This window comes from Falco biarmicus, chromosome W, assembly GCF_023638135.1.
Source record: "Falco biarmicus isolate bFalBia1 chromosome W, bFalBia1.pri, whole genome shotgun sequence".
NCBI classification, from domain to species: domain Eukaryota; kingdom Metazoa; phylum Chordata; class Aves; order Falconiformes; family Falconidae; genus Falco; species Falco biarmicus.
In genome coordinates this window covers 16,009,725-16,020,189 of record NC_079310.1, presented here as the reverse complement: position 1 = coordinate 16,020,189, position 10,465 = coordinate 16,009,725, and the positions used below count along the sequence as shown (strand labels likewise).

Below are 10,465 nucleotides of genomic sequence, written 5' to 3'. Positions count from 1 at the left end.
TGGCCCATTGGCATTTTCCTCCTGTAAAAAAACCATCTTGAGGACAGGAGCCTTTAATTGATCTACCGATACCCTGTGTGTGTTGTAACTAAACAGAAGATGTTTGTGAGTGTTGTTTGTCTCCTTCCTCTGGCACTAACCTTTGCTCTTTAAGAAGAACTAAAAAAATGATGAAGGGTGGAACTATGAACAGGCATGTTTCCGCACAACCTAATTATTTTCATTTTTTAATGCAAAGTTAGATGTACCCATATGTCCATGCTCTTGAAGCTGCTGGTGACCCTGCCTTCTGCACCATGGCATCCAGCCAGCTACAAAGGCAAAACAGAACTTGCTGTTCTAGCAAGCTGTGTGCTGAGGTGCCAAGTCCCACTTGATTCCCAATTTAGATGCCAAAATTACAGCCCTAAATATGCCTCTTCAGTTGCTGCCTAAACTCACAGATGCCTAATACCCCCAGTGTACTCACAGATGCTCAATGTACAGATATACCTAATACTCACAAAGCTCATACCTGAAGGCATGTGAAGGTTCACCCCAGTCCTGATGCTGCAGAACTGCTGTCTTGTGCCCCAGCCCTGGCAGGATTCAGAAACCAGTAATGTTCCTGTCCCATCTCAATAGCAGGCCTGGTCTTGAAGGCTTGGTCAGATTGCACAGAAGTGCTAGATGCCAAATTACACCCTGTATAAGCACATGGAACTGACAAACGCTCTGCTTTTGGGCTTGCTAAATGCGTTTAATTTGAATAAATCTAGTCACCCCTGAATTGGGTCTCTGGCATCTCCCTAGCACAGGGGTCCTCAAACTTTTTAACCAGGGGGCCAGTGCGCGGATGAAGTGGCAGGCAGTCATCTGCGGCTGCTTGGTTTTCCCCCCCAACCCCCGGCAGGGGGGGGAAGGGGGGTTGGAGGCGTTCTGTAAATACCGGGGGCCGGATTGAGGACCCTGGGGGGCCGTATCCGGCCCGCGGGACGTAGTTTGAGGACCCCTGCCCTAGCACAACCATTATGTATATATATGCCTGAGCCAAGAACAAAATGAAAACAAAATAGGTATTTGAAGTGAGAAATTTTCTTCTCATTTTTTTGTGGAACGTATTTTTGAAGCACTGGGAATCAAGAGAAGGAAAGAAAGAAAAAGCTGAAAATAAAGAGATTAAGGAAGAAATATCAAAAAAGAGGTCAGAAGAGAAAGAATGTAGAGAGGGGAAAAAAGACCCAAAATATGCAAAATAAGGTATATGTTAAAATCTAAGGGATAAAATATCCACCTCTGTGAGTGACAAGCTGTGGAGACACACTGAAGCCCTGGGCACTGCTGATGCTGGGGGCAGCATTCACAGACCTTTGCTGGTGCTCTGAATTCAGCATAAGGGCTGGCTTCTGCCTGTCTTTGCAGAAAGGAATGTGAGAGTTCACTCAGAAAGAGCCCACTTTGTTTTGTTTTCTGACATTGATTGGTGGCCTCTGGGAGAAACAGTGTGCCAGGATACATTTGCAAAGCAGGTGAGTGCACCCTAAGACATGCTCAGAAGTTCTGGGTGCTGCCAGCCATGGGTGGCCCTGAGTGGCAGAGTAAGCACAGAAAATCTGATGGGAAGGGCACTGCCCTGAAAACTGCTTGACAGAATATAGTCAGAGGCAGATTTTAGCAGGACATCGCACTAGATGATCACCAAAGGTCCCTTCCAACCAATGTTTCTATGATACAAAAGCTCTATTTCCCAGAGCCTTAACCAATCTGAGCCAAAAAGGTGAGATAGGACAAGCAGAACCTTACAGCAAAGATGGACAGACATTTGGGGCAGATACACCTAGTACCTGGTACAGCATGAGCACAACAGGTATAGTTTGAACCTATGGCAGGACTGTACTTCTGCAGCAACCTTAGGGGGCCCAGGTCTTAAAGATATAATATACCCTGCAATGACAGAACTTGCAATTAAAACCTAATTAGTGTTTAAATAATTTGTTGCATACACATAGCAAATAGAAGCTGTACAGAAGCACATGAACAAACAAAGGCAAGAAAATATATAAAATTATGTAGCTAATTTGCAGGCACAGCCAAATGGCATAAATAAATGGGGAAACTATATGTCAAACTACATATGCAACCATCCATTTGCATGTGCAGTTACTCAGTGTCTATTCAAAGCTCTGTGCACACCTCTGCCTGCTAAGTCTTTGCCAGAATGTAGGTCACAATATACCATGCAAACCACAAATTAAAAGAAACCAAGAAATTAATGCCATCTGTGAGTCATTCTTTTTATTTCTATTCTGACAAGTGACACCAAACTTTTATGAACATATGAAGCTTTGATCTCAGCTGAGATGCATGAGATGAATGTTAGAAAAACTGTGAGTAATGCAGCCAGCAAGTGTGTATGCATTTTCCTTGAAAGAAGTTCCAAGCCTTTTTTATTAAATGCTTTAAAGCATGTAAGTGCTGACTGTATTGGGGTTTCACTTGATAGCCAATGCATGTAGTGCTCAGAGTAAACATTCACGAAGTGACAAAATAGCCTAGGCATTATGCTCTACACCCTTTTTTTTTTTTTAGTGATTAGTGAATAAACCTGTTTAAATGTGATTGCTGTGATCCCCACATCAATTACCATTAAGTTAATTTGTTCTCTCTACTGGCTGATTTGTCCCATTTCTATATTTTCTTGGTGTGATATCTCTGTGAGGTAGTTAAATGACTCAGCTGAATTTATTTGATCCTGCCTGTTTTCATCTCATTATAACATTACTCTTTTAATGATGCTAAAATGTTAAACAACCATGAACTAATTTCTCAAGAAAAGATGTACCACTTACAGAAAGTACTGAATAGGGTGACAAGGAATGGCTAAGGTGTGAGATGGTCTCTGTGTCTGGAATGATGACATAGTCTAGGAATTTCAGCCTGGAGAAAAAGGAGGGATATGATAGAGGTCTTTAAAACCAACAGTGATACAGAACAGGTAAGAGGAAACACTTATTCACTGCTTTTCAGAATATAACAGTTAAGAAACATCAAATAAAACTAGCAAGTGGACAAGCAGAAGCAGATAACTCAAACTGTATATTTAAAAGATGTTGTGGATGGTAAGATTTTATATGATTTCAAAGACAACGTTGGACAAGCCCATGGAAAAAAAATCATGAAAGGCCAATTGAATATAAAAATGCTGCCTGCAAACATAATTTGCTACAGTCTGGGAAAGTATCACTATATGTTTGCCCTTTTAAACCTTTCCCAAGGCACCTACTTCTGGACATTACTGTAGGTAAGGTCTTATGCTGCTTGCAGCTATGATCTGTGGTCATATCACCATTGTTATGCTCTATGTCATTAAAAATAAACTTTAAAAAACGTAAAATGGAAATGAGACAATTTCTGTCTTCATAAACGTGTTAATTTCCCCTCAAGGTCAGATCTGGTTTTATTAATCATACCTTCTCTCTTTTGTGAACTCCCATTAGTGTTATGAGGAGAACTACTCAGAGCTACCACAGGATACTTGACTAGTTTATCCAGACTTTAGCAGGTAATGAGACCTATTGCTGGTTGATCTAAACCACTTGTTTGGGGTTACACTTGAGAAATGAACCAGCACTGAAATGTATATGAATGATTGATTACACCTCCTTAATAAAATTGAAGGCCACATTTTTCAGAGGTCAGCAGCCACAATTTTCCAATAACGATGTTCTCAACAGGACACCATGATTCCCAGATGGCTAAATGCCCAATGTTCTTTTTGAACTTTTGTACATGTATTCATTTTATCAGTGACTTCAAATAAACCAGGGCTAAAAATAAAACCACATTTGAGAACAGTGTTTCACAATGTGTTCTTTGTACAGCACTCACAAGTGTTGTACTCAATTGTAATTGTGGTTGTAACCAACATTACAGACCATGGCATTCAAAGGACCTACAGTCTTAAAATGTCTTACTGGACACAAAAATCTATATTGCTGTTTTTAAAAGTTGTCCACAAAAGATGTTATCAGCTCACTGGCAGAGAAAGTAAAAACAGTCCCAAGTGTTTGACACAACCCATGCCCTTCAAACTGGCCAACATGGCTAGAGAACTTACTACAATTCAGGGAAACTCCTGCTTTTCCTGACATCACCTCCCACCGTCTCTGAGCAGATTTAAATGATTGCAGCTGTACAGAAAACTTATAAACATTTATGTGTGTCATGGTTTAACTCCAGCCAGCAACTAAGTACCACATAGCCGCTCACTCACTCCCCCTACTCCCCTTGTGGGATGGGGAAGAGAATCAGGAAAAAGGTAAAACCCATGGGTTGAGATAAGAACAATTAAATAATTGAAATAAAATGAGATATAATAATAACAACAACAATTATAATGAAAAGGAGAGAGAGGGAAAGAGGAATAAAAATCCAAAATGAAAAAAACACAAGTGATGCACAGTACAACTGCTCATCACCCGCTGACTGATGCCCAGCCAGTCCCCAAGCAACGATCTCAAGGCCTCAGCCAACTCCCCCAGTTTATATACTGAGCATGACGTCCCATGGTATAGAATACCTCTTTGGCTGGTTCAGGTCATCTGACCTGGCTGTGTCTCCCAATTTCTTGTGCCCCTCCAGCCTTTTCACTAACAAGGCCTGAGAAACTGAAAAGTCCTTGACTTAGTATAAACATTACCCAGCAACAACTAAAACCATCAGTGTGTTATCAACATTATTCTCATACTAAATCCAAACCACACCATTGTACCAGCTACTGTAAAGAAAATTAACTCTATCCCAGCTGAAACCAGGACACTGTGTGCAATCTGATTACAGTAATTAACATACTGGATCAGAGCCACAATTTATCTAATACAATAATCTGCCTTTGAGATAGCCACAGGATGTATATCTGAGAAAGGAAAAACCCAGAGTAGATAAAGATGGGAATAGAGGATAATCTGCTTCCATAAAGACCAAATTCTAAGACCCAGGAGTTAGAGCTTGCTTTAAAGCCTGAAACATGAGGTTTTATATCTGTCTCATTACTCTTTGTTTGGTTTTTTGCAAGCATTGTTTATTACACCTGAGGATTCTTGACTGTACAACATGCAAATTTCCTTCTTGTCCTTCTGAATTCATGACCTTGGGGTTTGCTTGTCAACTCATTGCATTAATCTTTCTATAGGAAAATAGTTCAAGGAACAGAAATTCAGATTAGTTATGTGACTTAAAAAAAAATCTTCAGACTCTACTTTGCAAATTTACAGAGTGCCAGGTATTTTAGTGCCTGGTCTAAATTTGGGGTAAAAGTATACAGTTACAATTTTTTCATTCATTTCTCCATTGAATACACTTCCCTAGCTTCTATTAAAATGAATAAATATTAGAAATACTCACAGAGGGAAGAACAGATTATATAAAGATATATATAATGTGACAAGTATTTCTGCAAAGAAAAATATCCCCTGTTAAAGCAGATGCAATGGAAACCATTTTGGTTTTGTTGCAAACAGTTTTAAAAACTCAGTTCTTCAGAAATTTTGACAATTTTTTTGGACATAACCTGTTAAAACTTTTCTGTCACCTTTCAAGGACTAATTTTTGGTTATTTTTAATGGATACTTTTGAGGCGTGCTTTTATACAAATGTAATGCTTATTTAGACAGATGCAATAGGAAGATATGTTGTTCTGATGAAATTATTTGCCAGGACAAACAATTGTACAACTAGAAAAATTATTTTTAAATAAATGAAGTCAACGAGCTATGAAAATACATAAATTAAAAGCCACCAGCATGGGATTAGATCCAGCACAGGTGGTGAAATGTCAGCATCTCCTTCTGTTTCTGATGTAGTCATTCTTATAATACCCTTTCCCCTAAACACCTGTATAAGAATAGTGACAAGGAGATCTTAGCTACACACGTTCACCAGAAGCCAGACAGAACCTTTACCACAATCAGTTTTAAAAATAATAATAACAACCCCATGCCCAGTACAGCACAGAAATTGACCTCCAATGATGCCAGGGTTTGATTTGCACACCTGCTGAGCATGCTTTCCAGATATCAACAAATCTGGAGAAAAAACCAGGATGAGTAGTATTACTATTGTGCTCTGGAGCTTTTCCATTACAATTTGGTCAGTATCACCTCAAAAACATTTCATGGTATGAAAGGATATCACTGCTGGGCAGAAACAGAGAAACAGAGATGTTCACAGCGCCATAATTTTCTGTGTGGACATTTGGCTCCTAGAGGGAGACTTGATGAAACAGACATTCATATTATTTACACCTGTGTAAATATGCAGTATGTGAACTGATAGCAGTAGGAGTTGGATATTGGTGTCTTTCTGTTTTGGATTATTGGTATTGGAAATCACAACCCAAATGTTCTCAACTTGCATAAAGGTCTAGTTCACAGAGTAAACTGTTTCTTCAGTCTCTGCTCTCCTCTCCTTCTCCTAGAGTGTTTTTTTTTGTTGATTTGTTGGTTTTTTTTAATTTTTCCCTGTCTAGGACGTATCTGCCTATGTCTATAACTACTTAAACATATTGTACGTATATATACATACTCATGACTAATCTTGCTGCTAATTGAAAAGGCCATAATGTACTTCCTATCTAAGAAGCAGCATAAGGAATGTTGTATCAGATATGTCTTTAGCCTAAGCCAGCCTCTGAGCCAGCACTGGTCTTGTGGACACTTTTAGATGACAGACATGTCACAGCTCTGCATAAGGTCATCCCTGGACACATGTCCATTCTAATGATTTTACAGTTTTAGTGATATCAACAAGGACAGTTCAGACCTCAGCCTGCAGAAACAAAAGGGAAATGGTGTATGACTATTTCTTTACAGTGAGTGTTTCACAAACATTTCATTACAAGTACTGTAGCAATTAATGACGTTACTTTGCACATTCTTACAAGCAATCATAAAGCTTTTGTAATTTCTTTTCTTACCAAGTTGCTCTGCTAGATGTTTGCCTCTCTCAGTGAAGATTACCCGTTCATCCTCCATGTCACATTTGTTACCAACCAAAATAACCTGGGCATTATCCCAGGAGTATGTTTTGATTTGAGTTGACCTTAAAAGAGAGACAGAGAGAGGGAGAAGTCAAAACAAAGCAAATTCCCCTTAAATAAATTTCAAACAGAATTTCAACAAGGTAAAAAAGACAACAGTTATTTTGACATTTAGGGTAACATGATTCTGTTTAATTTTGGATTTCAAATAAACTAGGGATTATCTGTCAGTATTTATTATTATAGGAATAATATCAACACAGGTTTTACTTTTACTTGTTAAAATAATACAGTCTTTTAGCATTTTCCCTTGCTATCAACATTCTTCCTATATTTTTAGAAAGAAGCAATGACACTTTCTCCCACACAATTAAAAAAAGAATTTTCACATTTTAATGCAAATCTTATAACCTAAACCCAGAGCTTTGAAACAAAATTAACAGCTTATTAATTTCTTATATCTCACCTTTTAAAATTATGATTTATCCTAATATTAGGATTTAAATTTATCAGCAAAACTTCAAAGTCATTCTATCTTCCTTCTGTTGTTTCTCTCCAGCACATTCGACTATAGCTCTTTCATCTACCAGGATGATATTTACATTGTACATTAAGCCACTGACAGGGGCCAAGTTTGAACTTTAATTTACCTTCCATTTAAATTATACAAGCTCTGACCTTGACTACAGCTGAATTGGAGCATTTGAGTCTTTGAAACACCATGGGACCTTGAGTGCTGGTAGTGAAACAGCTCACCCTACAAAGCTCTTTTCTGTAATTTGAATGCGATGCAACTAATGAGCAACTTAGGAGCACGCCTGTAGAACCTCTCAGCTGCTGACTGCCACCACTCAACTGATATTCAGACCTGCTCTGTAGGAAGGAAAGATCCATGTCCTGGCTCCAGGCTCAGCTAGGAGTGATGCTGCTGGCTACCACCTTCTAACTACCCTTGAAAGTAACACAGGGTGCAGTAAGCTTACTCTAAGCACTTATATTTTGCCTTGGACTTGTAACTATGCCTGGCTTTAACCTCTGACTCAAGTGCTTGGTAGGATATGAATATCTCTTCTTTCTCCATATGATAATGGAGAGAGAAAGAGAATGTACAGAATCTATATCTCTCTCTACTTGGGCAATACAGGGTGCTTAGGAAAACTGCACTGGTATAGAACTAGCTTGCTTAACTACACATTTAGGAGAAGGTACCCTGGAAGGGAATCTTGTGTATCAGAGCCCTAGATGTCTGTAAGAAAAGATGAAATAGCTTCAAAAATCTGTCACCTAAGTGTTTTGGAAGCTGGTCTGTGTGGGTGTTAAATTCACTAATGACCCCTTCTTATACCACAGCCATTATCTCTACACATTCGGATCCCTGTCTTTAAAATGCTTCATGCACAAAAAAGACCACAATGTAGTCTGACAACCATTTCTAGTGAAAAACAAACAATGGATCAAATCTCCCCACCTGGCTTTGCTTAGTGCAAGACCAGAGGGATGGACATGGGCAAAAACTGCTACAGACTATCTTTGTAGCCCTGGATCCAATGCCAATGCTCACAGGCCCAGCCCTGCCTGGCATGAGTCAAAGCAGCCTGCTGTAGTTTAACCTTTAAGCCATTTGTGATGGGTCTGCAGTGCTAGGCAGAGGAATTTTAAAGGGACAGATCACACTGCCTTTAGGGTTGTTTCACTTCATCAGAATGGTCAAAAAGAAGCTGAAGCAAGCCCCAGGCATTTTGTGCTGTAGATGAGTCTGTCCAGATCTTTCCTTCAAGAAATGGATACTGTGCTATTTTAAATCTGTTTAAAAAATTATATTAATTTGAGTAGGTTATCATAAGGTACTGTGACTAAAGAGGAGGTCAGACTTCTCTTTACATTTATATTTTACTAAAGATATAATTGCTCTAAAAAAAGGGAACCATGCATTTATTTCGGCAGAAATGTACTTTTGGAACCATGCTGAGTTCTGGAATTCATGGTTAAGCAAGATAGGATTATTACTATTTTTTAATCAAAACTATATTTGTCATAATAGCAACTTTGCAAATACTAGTAATTCAAATGTCAGAGGATGTTAGTCAATTTTAAGGACTCTAAAAGAGCTTAGCTTTGAGAAATTATGATTTGAGGGTCAATTGGTTCCCCTTATGTCAGTAGGATATTGAAGATGTTTAAAAAACAAAATATACAGTAAAAAATTAAGTTTCACTGAAGGAATTAATTGCGTATTCTGCAAAGGTGAAATGAAAAAAAAAAGAAAATGATAAATAAGGAGATACAACCTGAAGAAATATCGTCACATCAATATAAAGGGAACTCATTCAGCTTTGTTTTGAAGACTTTTGCTCAAGAGCCTTACCAGAATTTCTTTATTTAAGACTGTAAAACGCTTCATTTTATTGCAGCTAGATGTGATTTTTCATTCTGTGAACTATGAATCTGTGCAGTCAAATACTTCTCATTACCAAAGTCACTTATTTTATTCTTAGACTTTTTTGTCTGATTTTCTCATGTCTCATCTTCTAGTTATAACGAATTTTTTAAGCAAGAGAACTTGTCCTTAATAATGATTCCAAAGGCTTATGTTTTGCAAAAGACTCTGTAGTACAAAAATACAACTGATTGAAAATCAGTCAAATGTATCCCCACCTAATCCCACATCAATAGGAGCTTGGATTATAGCTCATTGCTATTATATTTTCTTTTAGACATACATTTCCACTAATGACTTCTAGAGATTTTGATTCTCACAATTCTCCACAAAAGCCAACACACAGGTCATTTAAAAAAGAGATTTTGCTGTTCCTTACATATATGACCATTCAAATAACCAAGGCATTTGATTAATCCAAAACACATAACATTGTCCTTATAAAGAACTTCAGTCTCAGGAAGACTGAAGACATGAAAAGGCAAAGCAGATATTTGCAGTAAGCTGGATACAGCAATTCTTGTTCAGTCTCACTGCCCTGGTATATGTCAATACCAATACACTCTGTAAATCTTTCACATTCTAGTTGTATGGTAGGCAGGCAATCTGCAACATGGTAGAATTTTTAGAATGCATAGACACCAGAGGGGCAGATTAATGCAGAATTTCAATACTCCATTATTTTCAATGATCAATGCAAGACTCATTCTCCTTGTACATATACCTTGTCAGAAAAGAGCACTTACTGAATGTTAACTAAAGAAAAGCTATTTTCTCATCTTAAAAAGTGCTGCATTTTCCAGTAAAGGTTCAAAGTACTGTAAAGTTACATCAATAAATCTCCGAAAGAGTATTGGACTATTATGAAAGAAGACTGTCAAAGATAACATGTAGGCTTTTTACTTTCTGTGATGGAATGAATTACTATGTGAAAAAATGTTCAAAACGCAGTTTTTCAAACCTACATTCTTTGAAATGAACCCTGAAGAAAAGGCAAAATTAAAAAATTCACA

At 38.0% G+C, this 10,465-nt stretch overlaps 1 protein-coding gene across 1 annotated transcript in view; it reads right to left on the bottom strand.

Annotated features, from left to right (window-relative positions):
• Positions 1 to 6,799: 6,799 nt before the first annotated feature.
• Positions 6,800 to 10,465, bottom strand: part of LOC130141904 (ras-related protein Rab-3C-like) — a 125,124-nt gene continuing 121,458 nt past the window's right edge. The window contains exons 7-8 of the mRNA XM_056323200.1: positions 6,953 to 7,077; positions 6,800 to 6,804 (exon numbers count right to left, since the gene is read on the bottom strand). Of these exons, the coding sequence (XP_056179175.1) occupies positions 6,800 to 6,804; positions 6,953 to 7,077 (130 nt within the window). The remainder of the gene's footprint in view (positions 6,805 to 6,952; positions 7,078 to 10,465) is intronic.